Below are 19385 nucleotides of genomic sequence, written 5' to 3'. Positions count from 1 at the left end.
CTGCCCTGTCAAAGTAGCACCCCACCTCTCTCCTCTGTCTATGCTAGCGAGGCGGGGCTCTAACCATGCTTCGTTTACTCTGGGAAGAATGAGACATTGCCCCAATACAAACCAGTGCGGCGTATTTGGTAAGAGAGCATCAGGCTAGAGCTGAGGAGACCCAGATTCAAATCCTCACTCAGCCACACGTTTATTAGACGATTACTGGCCAGCAACTGCTGTCTCAGCCTGACTGACCTCATAGGGTTATTTATTTATTTTATTTTTATTTATTACATTCTTATACCGCCCAATAGCCGAAGCTCTCTTCGGTTGTAGAAAGAGAGGATGAAACGGGGTGTGTACCCAAAATACATTGCCCTGAGCGCCTTGGAGGAAGGTCAGGCTAAAAACCTACAACACGACAGCGACACGGAATAACGGGCTCAAGTTAAAGGAAGCCAGACTCTGGCTGGACATCAGGAAAAAGTTCCTGACTGTTAGAGCAGTACGACAATGGAATCAGTTACCTAGGGAGGTTGTGGGCTCTCCCACACTCGAGGCCTTCAAGAGGCAGGGATGTCTTTAGGGTGGATCTGTCAGGGATGCTTTAGGGTGGATTCCTGCATTGAGCAGGGGGTTGGACTCGATGGCCTTGTAGGCCCCTTCCAACTCTGCTATTCTATGATTCTATGACGGTGCGGTCTGGAAGTGACGCACGGCAGTGGTGCCGTCAGGGTAGGACTTTAGGGCAAACGTGCAGTGTCCCCCTCGGCAGATGAAGCAGGAGGACCTGGACAAGCACGGCCGGGCTAGCTTACCAGATTTTAAGTGAAATAATATACGTTGCCTTCTAAAGACCCCGCACCCGCCTTTCCGCACAAGGCCAGGCCCTTAAATGATCAAACTGCAACACTGAAGCACAACCCACTCGGCCGAGTCCAGGGCTGTGTCAAGCCCGTTCAGTTTTATTGCCACTAAGGAGGCCCAAAAAAGTGGTGCATCTTCACCATCACCCTTTCCTGCGGACAGGGGGCGCCCCTCCCCTCCCCTCCCCTCTTTTAACCCAGGGTACCTTGTCGAAGTGGTTGAAGGAGGCCCGGAATTCCTGCATCTGCTCTTGGCTGATTCCCTTCGCGTCCCGGGTCAGGATTTGGTTCTCCACCTCGTTGATGGTCCGGGCAATGGTGGTGAGAAGCTGCTCCCACCCAACGCGGATGTGCTGGAGGTTTATGTTTGGAAGAGGGCGGGGAGAGAAGAGGCAACGTTAGCTATTCAATCCGATTTTCTTAAGAGGAATTGTTCTTGCGGGACCCATCAGGGACTCATTACAGTCAGGCATTTCCGAGGTATCTGATTTCCACTTATCCAGCGTCTCAGATGGAGGTGCAGTCTAAGGCCAAGCGTTGAAGCCCTGGAGGCCGGGAGAGGTCAGCAAAGGGCATTTTGCCTCGGGACCCATTTTCAGCACCTGGGGCTTACTCCGTCACCCAACAGGAGACACGGAAAGAGGGCCTTCCGAGCACGAAAAGCAAAAGTGTGCGTGGTGTGGTGAAAGGGGACAGCGAGTAGTTCGTCTGCCTTTCCCATATTCCTAGAACCCAGTGGGGGGTCATTTCCCATGAAGCTGATGGGTGGGAGATTCAGGACAGATCAAAGGAGGGACGTCTTCACACAGCACAGAGTTAAACCGTATGGAATTTGCTGCCACGAGATGTAGTGATGGCCACCAGTTTGGATGGCGTTTAAAGGGATGTGGGCTAATTCCTGGAGGAGAAGGCTAACCATGGCTACCAGCCCTGATGGCTATATTCTCCCTCCAGTATGCCGATGTACACCACTTGCTGTCGAACATGAGTGGGAGTCCTACTTGTGGGTTTTCTGCAGGCAGCTGGTCGGGCACTGTGTGAACAGTATTCTGGACTAGATGGACCCTAGTCTAATCCAGCAGGGCTCTACTTATACTCTTGAACTAGAGGATGGTGGGGATTGCTTAAGCTGGCAGACCACCTCTCTCTCTCTCTCTCTCTCTATCGCACACACACACACACACACACACACACACACACCCCTCTTGTATCTTTTAGCATTGCCAGGAACTCGGGGTCAAAAGAGACACATCATGGAAAATCTGGGACCCTTCTCCTCCAGCCCCCAGCCCTGGGAAGCTGCTTTGAAGTTAAAATGAAACGTTGGGAGACCTGAACGGGCCTTCACACCGCGCACAGTCAAACTGTGGAACTCACCGCCACAAGATGTGGTGATGGCCACCAATCTGGACGGCTTTCAAAGGGGGGTTGGGTATATTCCTGGAGGAGAAGGCCATCCATGGCTACTGGCCCTGATGGCTAAGTGCAACCCCCAGTATCAGAGGCAGTAAGCCTGTCAATACCAGTTTGCTGAGGAACATTCTGTCCACCACTCTGCCGCTAAGATCATCTTCCTGGCTCGCCGCTCTGACCATGTAACTCCACTTCTGAAATCTCTTCATTGGCTTCCAATTCACTTCAGAATCCAATATAAACTTCTCCTGTCGACCTTCAAAGCTTTTCACGGTCTAGCTCCTTCCTATCTCTCCTCTCTCATCTCACACTATTGCCCCGCTCGTGCTCTTCGCTCCTCTGATGCCATGTTTCTCGCCTGCCCAAGGGCCTCTACTTCCCTTGCTCGGCTTCGTCCATTTTCTTCTGCTGCCCCTTACGCCTGGAACGCTCTTCCAGAACATTTGAGAACTACAAGTTCAACCGCAGCTTTTAAAACTCAGCTAAAAACTTTTCTTTTTCCTAAAGCTTTTAAAACTTGATGTTGTTCGGACTTTATACTGTTAGTTTTACCCTACCCTGTGCCTGTTTACCCTACCCAGTGCCTGTTTACATTCTCTTCCCCTCCTTATTGCTTTACTATGATTTTATTAGATTGTAAGCCTATGCGGCAGGGTCTTGCGATTTACTGTCTTACTCTGTACAGCACCATGTACATTGATGGTGCTATATAAATAAATAAATAAATAAATAATAATAATAATAATATTAATAATAAGGAGGGTGCGATTGCGCTCCCGGTCCTACTCGTGGGCGTCTTGCTGGTCGGCCGCTGTAGGAACACGATGCTGGACTAGACAGGCTTTTCCTCCGATCCAGCAGAGCTCTTCTTATAGGCTTAAAGAGCTCTTCGCGCTTCTCACCCTAAGCACCGATGCGGACAAGTGGGACAGGCCGCCCCCCCGGCCCACGCCCTCCCCAAAGCAGCGGCTGCCGGGACGCCTGCGCCCTCACCTCCATGGTGTAGTTGGTGTGCTTGTTGTCGAAGATGAGGGCCTCCTGAATGAGTTGGTGCTGCTGCTCCAGGACGTCGATGTTGGGCTTGTAGTCCACGATGCTCTGCTCGTACTGCTTGAGATGGTTCAGCTGGTCTTCCAAGGTGCCGTTCATCTCGATGGAGATGCGGCCGATTTCCTGGACGGGGGGAGGAGAGGGGCCACCGCGTCAGGGGCAAGCAGGCTGCTCGGGTCGTCTCGAAAACAGCTGAGACGCGCCCGCCTCTCTCGCCCCGGCCCTCCTTGCCCCAGAGCTGCTGGTGAGGGCAAGGGGTGGGGGCAGCTGCTGGCCCCCCCCCGTGAGCGAGTTCCCTGTCCGAGAAGCCGGCGCTGCTGGTATCTTAGTTATTTGTACCCCGCTAGTTCGGTACGAAGGGCCCCCCGAGGGGCTTCCGAAGGAGTTGGCGTAATGAAATACACCCTCCCGCTATGCAGCCCGGTGAAGTGGCCTTCCCCAGCCTCGTGGCCGTCCAGAGGTGTTGGACTTCTGCTCTCAGCCTTCCCCAGCCAGTCCGACACATCTGGAGGACGCTTTCTTTCGAAACGTCCTGCCCTGGTGAAGAGATCTCGTGATCTCGAAAGCGTACCCGTTTCTTGGCGAGCTTTGAGTTGGACGAAGAAAGGTATTACAATATACGGGTTTTAAGACTCTGTTGTGTTTGCTGGAACAGACTCATAGGATAAACCCCTCTGGAATCACTGTTATTATACTTGGCAGGACACCTGGGGCCATCGAGGGAGTTTGTGGCTATGGTGAGATTCGAACTGGGGATTTCCTGAATCACAGCTCATGCTGTGAGCCGCCTCGCCCCGCCCCTGCCTCTATTACATCACTTCTCAGATTCCTCCATTGCACCAGTTCCTGGATTTCCAGTGTCTCTCCTCCCCGCAAACATTCCAAATTTGGGACATTTCCCTCCCTCTCCCATAATACTAGAACCCAAAGGAGTCACCCCATGAAGCTGATGGGTGGGAGATTCAGGACAGATAAAAGGAAGGACCTCTTCACACAGCATACTATGGAACTCACTGCCACAAGATGTGGAGAGGGCCACCCATTTGGATGGTTTTAAAAGGGGGTTGGATAAATTCCTGGAGGAGAAGGCTATCACTGGCCCCATTCAGAAGACACCTTAAACCATGTCTTTAATCATGGTGAATAAAACAAAAGGCCTTGTTCACCATGGTTAAAGCCATGGTTTAAGGTGTCTTCTGAACACGGCCTGGCTTTCTGGCTTAACCACCATGGTTAAAGCCATGGTTTAAGGTGTCTTCTGAACACGGACTGGCTTTCTGGCTTAACCACCATGGTTAAAGCCATGGTTTAAGGTGTCTTCTGAACACAGCCCGGCTTTCTGGCTTAACCACCATGGTTAAAGCCATGGTTTAAGGTGTCTTCTGAACACAGCCTGGCTTTCTGGCTTAACCACCATGGTTCAAGCCATGGTTTAAGGTGTCTTCTGAACACGGCCTGGCTTTCTGGCTTAACCACCATGGTTCAAGCCATGGTTTAAGGTGTCTTCTGAACAGGGCCTGGCTTTCTGGCTTAACCACCATGGTTAAAGCCATGGTTTAAGGTGTCTTCTGAACAGGCCCAATGGCTACTACCCCTGAAGGTTAAGTGCTACCTCCAGTATCCAAGGCAGTAAGCCTGTGTGCACCAGTTGCTGGGGAACTTGGGCGGGAGGGCGCTGCCGCACCCATGTTCTGCTCGACAGCTGGTTGGCCACTGTGGGAACGGAGATCTGGACTAGACGGACCCTCGGTCTGATCCAGCAGGGCTCTTCTGATGGGACCAGGGATAACGGGCAGAGCTTCTCACCTCCATCTTGGTCTGGATCCAGGGCCCCACGATGTTGGCCTGGCTGGCAAACTGCCGGCGCAAGTGCTCATTGGACTGTTGCTTGGATTGCTCGTCTTGCAGGGCGTTGTCCCTCTTTGGCACCAGCTGCTGAACCTGTTCAAGGAAGGGAACAAGAGCCACAGTTGGACCCGTCAAGGTCCAGCTCTTCCTTCTGACGGTCCCTTAGCTTTAAACTGAACGCAGGCTAGCCAGCCCTTCGAATCGAGGAGGCCCTCAAAATGCCTTCAGGGAGCCCTCTGGCAGCCCTTCAACCGGAGGACAGGTCTGTGTAAAAGAGGACACCTGACTACCCTTACGCCCGGTGGAAACCGAGCGCGAATTGTTGATCCCATGGCTGCCCAGTTCATAAAAGCATCGTCCAATGAAGGTGACCGGTGAGAGATTTGGGACAGATAAAAGGAAGGCTGGACATCAGGAAAAACTCCCTGGCTGTTAGAGCAGTACGACAATGGAACCAGTTACCTAGGGAGGTGGTGGGCTCTCCCACACTGGAGGCCTCCAAGAGGCAGCTGGACAGCCGTCTGTCAAGGATGCTTTCGGGTGGATTCCTGCACTGAGCAGGGGTTGGACTTGATGGCCTTAGAGGCCCCTTCCAACTCTATGATTCTATGATTCTATGACTGCTAGCCAAGCTGGCCACTGGTCATGCCATCTGCTCTCTCTGCCCCCAGTCCTCCGTCTGACTGAGGGAACGGATTTACAGCCCGGCTCAGCCAACGCCGGTATCCACCACGCACCCTTTCCCACTTGGAGTTGATGATCTGCGGAGTGACCGAAGTGTAGGGGTTGTTCCCAGAGAGTTTTATGTTGTTGTAGTCCGCGATCCTCTGCGCTTCGCTCTGGATGCCCAGGATGGCCTCCCGTTCTTTGTCTGCATCGGGCAGGGTGGATTTGAACTGGTCGTGGGCTGCGATCAGGCCCTGGAAGAGAAAAGCACCCCAAGTAGAAACAAGAGAGGGGGACCCCCCCCGACACACACACACACACATGTCGCCAGTGGCAAGATGGAGCTAATTTTGCACACGCCTGAAACCCAGCCAGGCACTCAAGGTGCCACTGAAATTCGTCACGGCCTGTCTTGGAATACGAACTCGGCCAGCCTGTAAGGCACAGCAAGGGGCATTGACTCAGAAGTTCTCCTCTGTCTCGCTGGGAATCCAAGCACCTACAACTCCCTCCCTGCGGCTGCTGCAACAGCTCTGGGGATGCTGCCATTGCATTGAAGGCACCAGGGAGGGAGGGAGGTAAACCTTGCAGGGACCACAGTCGGCGCTGTGAAAACGGGGAGGGGGCAGCAGTGTTGAAGGGAGGGCGCTGCAGGATTTGAACTTTGGATTTCGTCTTGTGGGGGGGTGGGAAATGGGGAGTTCTCCCTTTGTTTTGTGGAAGAGGGGCCCTCCTCGGAACTGAACGGAGAGGCTTTGCCCATCTTTATCAGACGCTTCCCTGGCATCGCTTGCCTGCCACTGAGTACGGCCCCTTCCTCTAATCAAGACCCTTGCCGCTGGAGGAAAAACCCAAACTGGACTGAGCCAGGACCGTCGGGGTGCGATGTGCGATGTGCGCGTGCTGCTCCCCTGAGCGAGAGCCCCAGGCCTCCGCTACCTCGATCTCCTCGATGGTGTGGACGATGAACATGTCCTGCAGGTCCTCCATTGCGCTCTCCATCCAGTTGTTGAAGGGCGCCGCCCTCTTGGCGTATTCCAGGTGGAGCTGGTCAATGGTCTCCAGCTGCTTCTCCGTTTTCTGGGAGGAGAAGCAGGAAGGGTCAGGTCCCCTCCAACGGCACCGGCTCCCCCATCCCTCCCCAGGCCAGGGTGAGCTCCCGGGCCCTTGAGCTCACCTCCAGCGCTTCTCTCCGCGTGTGGGTCAAGGATCCTAGAGAGTCCCACTGGTCACAGATCTTCTGGCACCGGGCGTTGACGCTGGGCGAGTCGTAATAGTCCAGCTCGCTGCGGGGCAGAGAGAAGGGATGCGTTGGTTGGGCCCAGACCCACACAGCGAGAGGGGGGAAGGGTCTACGTTCTCTTCTGCTGGTGGAGGAGGACAGGTGGCCCTCCAGGTGTTGGTTGACTACAACTCCCATCAGGCCGAGCCCACACAGCCAATGGTGAGGGACGATGGTCACACCTCATCTCAACGGCCACAAGGTTTCCTGCCCCCGCCCTAGAGCTATCACACCAATGTGATGAACCAAGAGGTACGTTTGGGCACAGGCGGCACGGAGGAAGGAGAAATAAGGACACACACAAGACTACGTGTGGCGGCAGGAAGTCCCGTGCCTGGCTCGGAGCACGTCGTGATCTTCGTTGCGGCAGCCAACCTGGCGAGCGAATGCCGCGGGAGGGTTACCGTCTCACGGAGCTGTGTGCGGCGCCGCGGTGACGCCTTCCCCCGCACCCGAGAACCGGGCCTGAATTCTACACATCCTTGCATCTGCAGCAAGGCAGGCTGGAGCTTGGGCGGTTTGAAGTTGAGGTCTACTCGGCCAAACAGGCTTGCAGCTAAGCACTCGCGGGTTGTGCAAAATGCCTTGCGATTTCCTGACAACAGCAGGGCAAGAGCACGGGGTGGGTTTTTTTCCCCTTTGGGGGTGGGGTGGGGAAAGGGGTCTAAAGCTGGAAGCAGTCTAGGGGGAAGCCAACACTAAGAGGCCCGGCCCACACAAACTTGGGAGAGTCGTAATAGTAACTCCTCTGCTGAGGGAACAGCACTGGCTGCCTACTCGCTACCGGGCCAGGTTTAAGGTTCTTGTACTTGTGTACAAAGCCCTAAACAACTTGGGACCAGGATGTCTGAGAGAGAGAGCGCCTTCTCCCTTACCAACCTGCCCGGTCCCTGAGGTCATCCCAGGGCCTGCTCCTGGTGGTTCCACATAGACCCGTCCTCCCATTGGAGTCCACCAGGGGAAGAGCCTTAAGCGTGGTGGCCCCCCTCCTGTGGAACTCCCTGCCTCTGGAGGTCAGGCAGGCGCCAACCTTGTATTCCTTTCGGCGCCTCCTGAAAACGTCATTGTTCCAGGAAGCCTTTCCTTAATGACCAGCCACGGTTCACTGTACATTTTGCTGCTTTTAAAAACCTATTTTAAGGCGTTTTATTCTGTTTTTATTGTATTTTACCTTGTACATCGCTCCGAAATTTTGAATGGAAAGGGGAGGGGCGGTAAATAAATGTTGTAAATAAATAAATAAACAAATAAACTTGCTCTTCTGCATTTCCTAATCTCCTTTTCCAACCATACACTGGCTGAGCGAGGCCGGGAGGGGAAGCCGAGCAGGAACCTCGGAAGCGGCCTTATCCCATGGTCCATCTAGACCAACCTTCCTCATCCTGGGGCGCTCCAGAGGTGTTGGACTGCATCTCCCAGAATGCCCCAGCCGGGGCATTCTGGGAGTTGTAGTCCAACACATCTGGAGCGCCCCAGGTTGAGGAAGGCTGATCTAGACCAATACTGTCGACAGTGACTGGCAGCCACTCCCCTGGGTTTCAGGCAGGGTTCTTTCCGCGCCCTACCTGGACGTGCTGGGGATCGAACCTGCAGCCACCTGTCTGCAAAGTAGGGGCCCTGCCGGCCGCTGAGCTGCACCCCCTTCCCTAACAGCAGAGCTCTGTGGTCTCGTGTCTAATTGCAAGTTCCTCAGGCAGAAACCTGAAAAGGAGGGCCCTAAAACCCAAAATTAAAAACCTCCATCACAACCAGACAGTAAAATGGAGCGGCGATGTGGGATGGCGGTGACGAGGTAGGAGATAACGCTGCGCACCTCCGCTCGCACGGGCACCTTTCCGCCGACTTCTGAGCAAAACGCTTCCCCACGGCTTGCAGCGCCAGCTCTCTGGCACCAGGGGGCGCCACCGACCCGTTAAATGCGGGGCGTCTATTGTCCATTCTGCCCCCCCCTTCCCAATCAGGTTGGCCGGGAGGCACAGTGCCCCGCCTCAAAGGTGGGACGTTCCCAGCCAGCCCTGAACACAACCTTTGAAGCAGACCGCCTCTGGAACACGGTATGTCGGTGGCTGCATGTTCAGGATGCAGCCCCCCCTCAAAAAAAACACCCCGAAAAGGGACGTCAAGAGACCCGCCAAGCAAAACACCTTGGGAGGAGGCCGTGAAGAGAGTGTCAGCAACACGACGGATGAGGAAGCAGGGTGTCGGGCTTCAAACAGATCCCGAACGTTGGAACCGTGACTGTAATATCCAGGGTCTGAGACACTGGGGGTGGGTGGGTGGGGGTTTCCCTGGTGGCATCCTGGCAACAGATGGAGGATAAAAAGGACTTCCCTGCCACCGCGCCTGCCTTCAAATGGTGCCTTTCTAATTCAAGGCTTTTGCAAGAGAGAGAGAGAGAGAAAGAGAGAGAGAGAGAGAGAGAGAGAATTTTCTCCATGAAGTCATGCTCCAGGCCACACACATCCGTGTTTCCGTGTTCTCTGCCATTCCTAGCCACTGGAATAAGAGCCTCCATTCATGGCAAGGCTCTGCTCTCGCCTCTGTGTGTACTAATTGTGTGTGAGTTTATCTGAGTGGAAAAAGAGCGGACGGGGGGGGGGGGGAATAGAAGAAGTTTGCAGCAAACTCTTACAATAACCGCATTCTGGTGACACACAAAGGGCAGGAGGGGAGGAGAACAATGGGGGTACTGTGCATTTGGGGGGGGGGTGCGCGCACGCAGGGGAGGGAGAGCACGCTTTTAGGAACGCTTTCCAAAGAGAGGTGATCCCAGCAGACTCTCTGCGAGAGCCAAGGACTTTTGGAAAGGGATCCTAAGTGACAAATGAAAACGGGGCGGAGGGAATGGGTGGGTGGGTGGGTGGGGAGGAAAGGGACTGCTGTTTTGGATTTGCCAAAAATATCACACACAGTCTCTCTTTGTGTCAGGCCTTTGCGGAAAGATGGCTCAAGTCACACACACACACACACACACACACACACACACACACACACACACACACACACGGGGATGGAGGGCGGGCGGCTTTTTGAAAAGGGCTTGGAGGCCTGCAAGTTTGACACGGCAGCCTTCCTCGGCTGCAACGCCAATGGCCACGCTGCCTGGGGATGATGGGTATTGTAGTCCCAAACACATCAGGAGGGCGCCAGGTTGGGACGGCAGCCATTGATAGCGGGGGAAATTGTGTGTGTGTGTGTGTGTGTGTGTGTGTGTGTGCAGATTTTACAAGCCAAGCTGAAAGAGGTCAGAAGACTGGCTCAGGAGGAAAGAGGGGCAGATAGGATCGGGGCCCAAAGGATGGGAGAAGTAGAAGGAAGGGAGCCAGGAGGAGCCCGTGTCGGTGTTTGGGCAAGGAGGCTGTCCCGAGGTGATGGCGGCTCCCCTTTCTCGAGGCCTGGTTGCCTTTCGGGGCCCGGTTGCGATGTTACTGCTCCCCTAACTCGGAAAAAAGAAAGTGAATTTCTCGAGAGTCTACAAAGTTCTGCCACACACAGTAGGGCTGTGGTCAGGAGACACTGTACCACTGCAAGCGCATGAGGAAGGGGGAATTGCATGCAGTAACGCTCCTCATTGGGAAGGAAAGACAACAACGCCGCACGCAGGAAACGCCTAGCATACCAGGGACAGAGGCTCAGCCTAGCCTTCTCCCTCAACGTATTATTTTTCTACATGCAGGGAGGGTTTTTTGGTATGGGGGAGCATTAAAAAATGACCCCCCCACAATCAATTTCGCTTGAATGGTTCAGTTTAAGAAACGCTTTACTACCTGATCCCAATTGAACAGGTTTTTGGGGGGGAGTGTGTACAACCGGAAGGAGGTTTTCTGCATATTTCTCAATAGTGATTTGGAAGAGAAGGCGGCTCAAACTCGGAGCACAGCTGCACCACAGACTTAAAGGCAGTTTAATACTCCTTTCATCCTCATCCCCCGGCTTTCTCCATTGTGGCAGCCCGGTTGTGGAATGAGCTCCCCAGAGAGGTCCGCCTGGCGCCTACACTGTATTCCTTTCGTCACCAGCTGAAGACCTTTTTATTCTCTCAGTATTTTAACACTTAATTTTAACTTAAATTTAAATTTTACTGTTCTAACACTGTATTTTAATGTTATATCAATTTTGCTGCGTGGTTTTATCCTGGTTGTGCTTTTGATACTGTATTTTGTATTTGTGCTTTTAACCTGTTGGTTGTTTTATTATGGTTTTAATTTTTGTGAACCGCCCAGAGAGCTTCGGCTATTGGGCGGTATAAAAATGTAATAAATAAATAAATAAATAAATAAATAAATAAAATCCCCCCCCCCACAAAAAACCCTGGGAAATATAGTTCTGGGGGAGGTTGGTTGCTAAGGATCTCCAGCAACTACAATTCCCAAGATTCCTTGGAAGAGGCCCTGACAGTTAGCCTGGAATGACTCGATTTCCTCCTTTATCCTCACTGTACGGAGCTTTTGCCTTTTTCAGTATAACTCTTTTAAAAACAGCGACAATGATGCAGAGGTTCTCAGGGTGCTCCAATGCCATCCCAGTCCCCCCACGCTCCCCCAGAGCGATCACTGCACTTTAGACCGGGATGGGGCCTTTGGAGGCCATGTAGCCCAACCTCCCTGTTCAACACACCCCAGCTTCTGCTTTAAGACCTCCGAGCGAAGGAGAGCCACCCCTTCCCAAGGCTGCTGACGCCGCTGCTGAATGGTCCGAGGCTCCTCGGACATCTGCTTCCCTGCCCGCTCCATCCCTTGGTTCTAAGTCCTGCTTTCAGGAGCGACGCGGCCCCGGAGACAAGCGCCCCGCAGGGAAAAGAGGCGCTTGGGAAAACAAGGCTTACTTGAGCTCCTGAGCGATGGCGGCGATTTGCTCCACGCGGTCCTGGTGGGCCGCCAGGTCGCTCTCAAAAGCCTCGTGCTTCCGGATCAGGGCTTTGATGTCCGACAGGGTGGCCGTTTCGTAGTCCTTCTGCCTCAGCATGGCCTCTTTACCTGGGGAGGAGAGAGAATGCAGGCAGGTCAGATACTATCAAGAGGAAAGGGCCTAGTATCAACGAATGGAACGCACGCACACCCCATTGAGTGTGTCACAAGAGCTGGTGTAGCCCAGGAAGACCCCATCCCACCCCCGGCCCCAGTTCAAATCTCACCTCAGCCCCACAGATGCACACAACCCATCAACATGACCCGAGGTGACCCAAGTCTCCATTTCTCCAGCCTCAAACCCTCACCTGGCATGCAAGGATAACACACTAGGCCTACTTTACAAGGTTGTTGTTGTTGTTACCAAGACTGAATGACTGTAATGAATTCTACCCTGAAAAGCACTTGGAAACTTCAGCTGGTGCAGTCAGAACTGGTTTCTGGAATCTGCTCTGCCAATCAGATGACTCCAGGTTTTGTTTCAGCTGCACAGGTTTTCCAGTTCATTTCTGTGCACGGTGCGGGCTCACATTTACAAAGCCTTAAATCAGGGGGTGGGCGGCAGGCGGCTCCTGCTGCCCCAAAATATATATATATTTAAATGGTGTCTGCAACAGATACAGTGCGCTAAAGGAGTTAAATTGATCTTGTTCGCAAGCTAAATTTGACCCTTCTGGCGCTCTGTAGCCGCTATGGAAGCCATTTTTGTTAAAAAATAATAATGTTTCAGCACCCCCATGGTGTGTATGTCAGGGGACTGCTGCCGCCTCCCATATAACAGGGTTCAACATCAGTCTGGGGGCTTAAAATGGCAGACGTCCAGTTGCCCACCCTTGCCCTAAATGGTTTGGAAAGCAGGATATCTGAACGTCTGCCTCCTCCCATATGACAGGATTCAACATCAGTGGTCCTGCTAGGCATCCCACCACTTTCAGAAGCATGCACAGTTGGAGGACACAAGACGGGGCCTTTTCTGTTGTGGCACCAAGTCGCTGAACTCCTTTCCCTAGAGAGGTGTGGCTGGCTCGCTCTCCTTTAAGCTTCAAGCTTTTCATGTGATTTAATGTTTTTATCGCCCTTTTAAGCATTGTTAAGCTTGCGCGGATTACACGATTATTTCCATGACTGTATTTATTATTTTAATGTGTCCGAGTCATTTCAGAAGCCGCTTTGAATTTTTATATAAAAAAACGCCAAACAAGGTAGTTCGTTCTAAATTAAAAAAAAAAGCGAGCAAGAGAAAGTTTGGTTGCACGCACGCACAAAAGCTGCTTCTCCACGCTGTGCCTCAACGGGTGAGGCTCATGCCTCATAGCTGTGACCTCTGGGGGCACGTTTGATCTCCCTGCAAAAGGTGGCCAGTTTGCATGATTTCTCACCGCCACTTCTAAGGCAGACTCTGCGGCCACCTCAAGCCCCTTGAGGTGGCCGCAGCGTCCCGGTAACAGTCGCCCACGAATCGGTTTCGCCCACTTCACTTCCCACGGTACTTTGGCGACGCGGAGCTCCCTAACAGCCGCGTGAGCTGCTATGCGCTCTTTAGCGAGCTTGGCTACGTGCACCTCCCGTCGCTCCTTCAAGCAGGGCCCAGACACAGGAAATGCACTCTGGGCTTCCTCCAGCTACACAGGAAATAAGAGCGTTCTGTGCGACAGACTCCAGAACGCGGAGCTGTTCCATGGGTCCTGGCGGATTTCTTTTGGCTCGTCCTGTGGTTGGGATTCCACCGCCCCTTTCCCAGCCTCAGCCTGGGGGGTGGGGGGGGGGCAAGTGATCCAGACTGGCTAGCAACCTGGCACGTTGCTGGAGTTTCTGCATTCATTCAAAAGCTATTTGGTTTGGGAGCGGAAAAGCCGCTGGAGTTTCGAAAATGCTCTTCTCTTCCAATCAGCTGTTCCCGGGGACACGCTCAGCTTGGAAGATTCTTGCTTGGCTGCCAGCCAAGCAGAGGTCCAGACAATTGGGAGGGTTGCAAACTTGTACGGAGCTGGCTGGATGCAAGAGGCCTAGGGCAGACCAGCTAAGCTTTAGGCCAGAGATCCCTTCTTTGAGCCACGAGAACAGCTGGAGGGAGCCTTCAGGAAATGAGCCGCTGTGTCGAGTATGTCCAATAAGTCAGTAAGTCCCTGGGCAGGACTGATCCCCCGCCACTTTCCTGACAATAAATGAGCAGCAATGCGTTGGGATGCCCTGAGCCACCCTGTCCTATTTGCCGACGGGCATGGGGGAGTCCCAGGAATGGCAAGCGTAAAGTGATGCACGCTGGGGCAAAAAAACCACCCCACAACCCCAAGCTGATGGGATCTGAGCCGCAGTGTGAACTGACCGAAGGAGATCGTGGGCTGGCGGGCGGGCAGCACGACGAAAATGCCGGCCCAGCGTGCGGCTGCTGTCAAACAGGTGGATTCCATGCGGGGCATAATTAGGACAGGAATGGAAAATGGAACTGCCAAGGCCGTACTGCCCTTAGACAAATCTATGGTGCGCCCATGCTTGGAATAGTGCCTCCAAGGCTGGTGACGGCAGCTTAAAAAGGTTGCAAAGGTGAAAAACTGGACAAAAGGGGCAGCAACGTCAAGTGGGCCAGGCTGCAGCTTCAAGGAGGGTTGCCTGGGAAGCTGGTCGTGAGAATGCCTCTTTCTGAGCGGAAGCATGCCTCCGACTTTAATCCAGAAAAACCGCAACGCTGCGCCCAAGGCTATCGAGAGTTTGGGAAGCTCTCCTTGAGACCGAGGAGAGAAAGCCGGCATCGGCCACTTTCCCCTTTGTGTGGAGAGGGAAGCCCGGCCTACAGAAAAGGACCCTTCATTGCCTGATCTTGCAGTCGACTCTCCATGGCAAGGTGGGCAGAGGCGCAAACGTGACTCCGGCTCGCTTCCCCCCTCCAGCTCCAAAGACACCTGCAAACATTACTAAGGCCTAGAAGCTTGGCGCTGAAAAATAAAGAACGGCAACGGAATTTCTCTAGCAGCCCAAATCGTGTGGCATTTGAGGGGTGGTGTGCGATTGTGCGGCTTCCCTGCCCTGGAGAGTTCCTTGATTAGCGCAAGCAGGATTTCGCAAAACAACTCTAATGGTATGTGAATTTGCTCGATTTACTGAGTTCATGGCTTGGGACCACAATACCTGACGGAACGCCTCTCCCATCATGAACCTACCCGTACACGGCGCTCAACATCTAAGGTCCTCCTCCGAGTGCCTACTCCGAGGGAAGCTCGGAGGATGGCAACAAGGGAGAGGGCCTTTTTGGTGGTGGCTCCCCAATTCTGGAATGATTTCCCCGATGAAGCTCGCCTGTCGCCAACACTGTTATCTTTTCGGCGCCAGGTCAAGACTTTCCTCTTCTCCCAGGCATTTTAACGGCATTTAACAGCGTTAAGTTTGTTTTTAATGGACCCCAGAATTGTTGCTTTTAAATGGATACTGTTGTTTTTATACTGTTGTTTTTATGTTTCTGATGGGTTTTTTAAATTTTGTATACTTTTTAACGTTTACCATTTTGGGCTGTTGTGAACCACCCAGAGAGCTTCGGCTGTGGGGCGGTATATAAATGCAATAAATAAATGAATAAATAAATAAATATCTGTTCTTGGGATTCCTCTTTTACAGCACAGCCTGGCTTATGCCAATTCGTGTTTCATACCAAGCAGGATGAGTCTGGTGCCACCCATGTCTATGTAGCCACCAGAGGGAAAAGCATCGTACGAATGTGGAGGGTGGGAAGAACTGAGCCCCCACCCCACCCCACTTGAGAACGGAGAGGAAACTCTCTCTGCTCTGGCTCCTGAAAGGGAGACTGGCACAGGCAGGGACCATCAGAGTTGGACTTCAGTTGGACCCCCCCCCCCCCACAGGGCTAACTGCCATCTTCACCCTGTGGGGAAGAAGGAGCTGTTGGTTTGCCCCTCCATTGGGAGATGAGAGGATGGAGCAGGGCCTTCCCACCAGCCTAAGCAGTCTCCTTAATTTCTTTTTATTTTCTCCCTCTTCCCTCCCCATCCACTTTTCCTTGTGTGTCATGTCTTTTTTTTTAGAATGTAAGCCTGAGGGTAGGGACTGTCTTCTTTACTGATACATTGTAAGCCGCTCCGAGAGCCTTTTGGCTGAGGGGCGGGATAAAAATACTCTAAATAAATAAAATAAAATAAATAAATAGGTCACATGGCTGTTGAGAATCTTAATTTCTTGGAGAAGAAACAGATGACCGACACGATTCCAACTTGGCCCGTTCTGAACGGCGGCTGAACTCGCTCTCCAGAGGCCGGGCTTCAGCGCAAAGAGAACCAGAACCAGCTAGAAGGGGTTCGGGGCTGTCAGAGGTTAACCGGTCCAGCGACGGACGGCACCGATAAGGGCAGAGCTGGGCGGCTTTGTGAGGTCTTCCCTCCTTTGTCTGCAGGGTCCGGCTGGGATCTGAAAAGACGGCTTTTCCAGCACCAAGGGAGTCCCCTCCACTTCTCCCTCACCCGCCTCCAATGAGCTGTTTGAAGACGCGCTGCACCTCCCATAGCAACTGCCTGCCTGCTTTGATGGATGAGGCCACTGTGGGGAAGGGGGGGGCGGCTGCTTGGGGAGTGGCGAGGGGGTGGTGGCTCGCTTCTCTTCGCTGCAGAAAAACGGAATCTGCCGTGGATCGCACGTTGCCCGACAGGAAGCTGCGGGGACGTTGATAACGCTTTCCCTCCCTGGGCTGTGCTAAGAATAGGGCCGGAGACAAAAGGATTCCAGGAAGAGGAGGAGGTAAACAACTTCAAGACGGTCTTGGACCAGGAGCAGCAGCAGTCGCCGCCGAGACCCGGAGATGGCAAACGGAGAGGCTCCACACGGCTCCTCAGCAGCCTGCGGGACAGAGCAGTTCTCCGCGTCTGCAGGCTATTATTATTATTATTATTATTATTATTATTAATTTATATAGCACCATCAATGGTTTCGGGAAGGGAGGAAGGAAGAGAGAGCTTTGAGTTCCACCACTGGGTGGGCAACTCTATCGCATTCAAACCTCAGATCCGTGGGCCAAATCCGGCTCTCCCACGTGGCCCCACCCCGCCCTTTCCCTCAGCCGCCAATCACTCGACAGTTTTCCGGCTACAGGGTGTCCCACCCTCCGTTCCAAAACCTTGAAATGCCTTCTCCTACGGGCTTCGCGACTGGCCGTAAGAGCTTTCCGCTCGAATACCGTTGGGTGTTTTTGGACCCATCCTTTTGGACTTTGATCCAACTCAGCCTTCCTCAACCTGGGGCGCTCCAGATGTGTTGGACTGCATCTCCCAGAATGCCCCAGCCAGCTGGCTGGGGCATTCTGGGAGTTGCAGTCCAACACATCTGGAGCGCCCCAGGTCGAGGAAGGCTGATCCAACTGGCCGTATGGAAAGGAGGGCCAGGCTCCTGGAGCTGGCACTGCCTGTGCGATATCACCAGGCGTTGTGCTTGCACTTCTAAGCATGTAACGTCACTCATAAGGACTAGAAACCTGGCGTATTGTTTTGATTAACTAGGACTACACTGCTTTGGCCTGCGTGGCAAAAGTAAAAGATTCCGACGCATAGAAAACCAGCATTTTGGGAAATGTCTGGGCTGTCACCCTTCTGTTTAAAACACGCCATGTTTTCCCCTAACTGCTGGAGCTTTCAAGGGAGTGGAGCACTGCCTCACGCGATCTTATCACCCCCAGGAATTGTTTTACAATGCGACGAGCATCGCTTCTTATTTTGCCTAATTGATGCAGGTTGCGGAATCCGGCGTTTCTCGGCGCGGAATCGACGCCGCCCTGAGATCTTATTGATATAGGGCAGGATATAAACATTATAAATAAATAAATAAATAAATAAATAAATAAATAAATAAATGTTTTGGCTTAGGAGTGGGGTCCGCACAGCCCAGCCCTGTGTCTCTAGCCCAGCAAGCAGCCAGCCTCTGAAAGGAGCAGTCAAATACAGCAGCTGTGGCTTGAGCAGTCATAGAATCATAGAATAGCAGAGTTGGAAGGGGCCTACAAGGCCATCGAGTCCAACCCCCTGCTCAATGCAGGAATCCACCCTAAAGCATCCCTGACAGATGGTTGTCCAGCTGCCTCTTGTGTGGGAGAGCCCACAACCTCCCTAGGACACTGATTCCATTGTCGTACTGCTCTAACAGTCAGGAAGTTTTTCCTGATGTCCAGCTGGAATCTGGCTTCCTTTAACTTGAGCCTGTTATTCCGTGTCCTGCGCTCTGGGAGGATCGAGAAGAGATCCTGGCCCTCCTCTGTGTGACAACCTTTTAAGTATTTGAAGAGTGCTCTCATGTCTCCCTCCATCTTCTCTACTCCAGGCTAAACCTGCCCAGTTCTTTCAGTCTCTCTTCATAGGGCTTTGTTTCCAGACCCCTGATCATCCTGGTTGCCCTCCTCTGAACACGCTCAGTCAGGCGAGGTAGCAGCCAAATTATGCTAAAATTGCTTGCCCGTGAGCCGCTAGCCACCAATCGGCCCCCAGACATGAGACATTTCCAAGGACTGGGTCATTTGGGGACTACTTGGAGGGCCTGGAGCACTTGCTTCATATGCGGGAAGTCCCAGCTTCATTCCCTGGCAGCTACTGTTAAAAAGGGTCTCGGGCCTTGGGTGAGGCCTTCGAGACCTGCTGCTAGACAGAGCGGATGCTAGTCCCTGGCTACCTGGACCAATGGTCCAACACGGCATAAAGGAGCCCCCTGTGTCTCAGGCGCTCACCCTCGGTCCAGGATTCGTGGATGGACGCCTTCTGCCGGAACTTCTCGGCCAAGTGGTCCAATCTTTCCAGCCTCCGGATCTCGTTCAGCAACCACTCTTCGTAGCCCTTCTCTGCCTGCTCCAGGTGCTGCCAGCCGTTGTTGATGTCCTGGGGAGATTTGGGGAGGTGAGAAAGTCTGTCAGCAAAAGCACCAGGAACACTGACGCTTCTTTACGCTTTTGTCCTGCTTCTCAGCTCCCAAAGCGGCTGAAAACATCTATTAAAAACTGGCGTTGCAGAACACAAACATCTATTAAAAACTGGCGTTGCAGAACACAAATTCCACAATTAGAAAAGCTACCTCGGTTGTAAACACCGTACACCAGCCCTCCTGTCGAGTGGATTCCTACATAACCCGGCATTTGACTGACAGCCCACCTGCCCCTTTCCCCGCCCTCCCTCCTCCCCCAGTCCTCCAGGTGCTATCCCAGGAGCCATTGCGACTTGCGCCAGCTGCAGCAGAGCAGCTGGCGTGGTTTTGGCCACTCTTGCCTGGGAACTCTGTAGCGAGGCAAGGGGGAAAATCAACTCAACGGGTGGAAAACTCTACCGACTCAGTTCGGACGACAGAAAAACCACCGGTTGTGTGCGAGACAAGTCGACTCTGCAGCCAGTTGTGTTT

The 19385-nt window shown here is 53.2% G+C and overlaps 1 protein-coding gene across 2 annotated transcripts in view; it reads right to left on the bottom strand.

The window, feature by feature from the left end:
• Positions 1–19385, bottom strand: part of ACTN4 (actinin alpha 4) — a 105879-nt gene that overhangs the window by 9284 nt on the left and 77210 nt on the right. For both annotated transcript variants that reach the window (XM_063140514.1, XM_063140513.1), the window contains exons 11-18: positions 18724–18871; positions 11933–12083; positions 7003–7111; positions 6765–6905; positions 5897–6079; positions 5118–5252; positions 3255–3434; positions 1055–1201 (exon numbers count right to left, since the gene is read on the bottom strand). In XM_063140514.1, coding sequence (XP_062996584.1) covers positions 1055–1201; positions 3255–3434; positions 5118–5252; positions 5897–6079; positions 6765–6905; positions 7003–7111; positions 11933–12083; positions 18724–18871 — 1194 coding nt within the window. The remainder of the gene's footprint in view (positions 1–1054; positions 1202–3254; positions 3435–5117; positions 5253–5896; positions 6080–6764; positions 6906–7002; positions 7112–11932; positions 12084–18723; positions 18872–19385) is intronic.

Source organism: Elgaria multicarinata, chromosome 13 (assembly GCF_023053635.1).
Source record: "Elgaria multicarinata webbii isolate HBS135686 ecotype San Diego chromosome 13, rElgMul1.1.pri, whole genome shotgun sequence".
NCBI lineage: Eukaryota > Metazoa > Chordata > Lepidosauria > Squamata > Anguidae > Elgaria > Elgaria multicarinata.
Note: the sequence above shows the minus strand (reverse complement) of the source record. Positions and strands in the feature narration are given on the sequence as shown.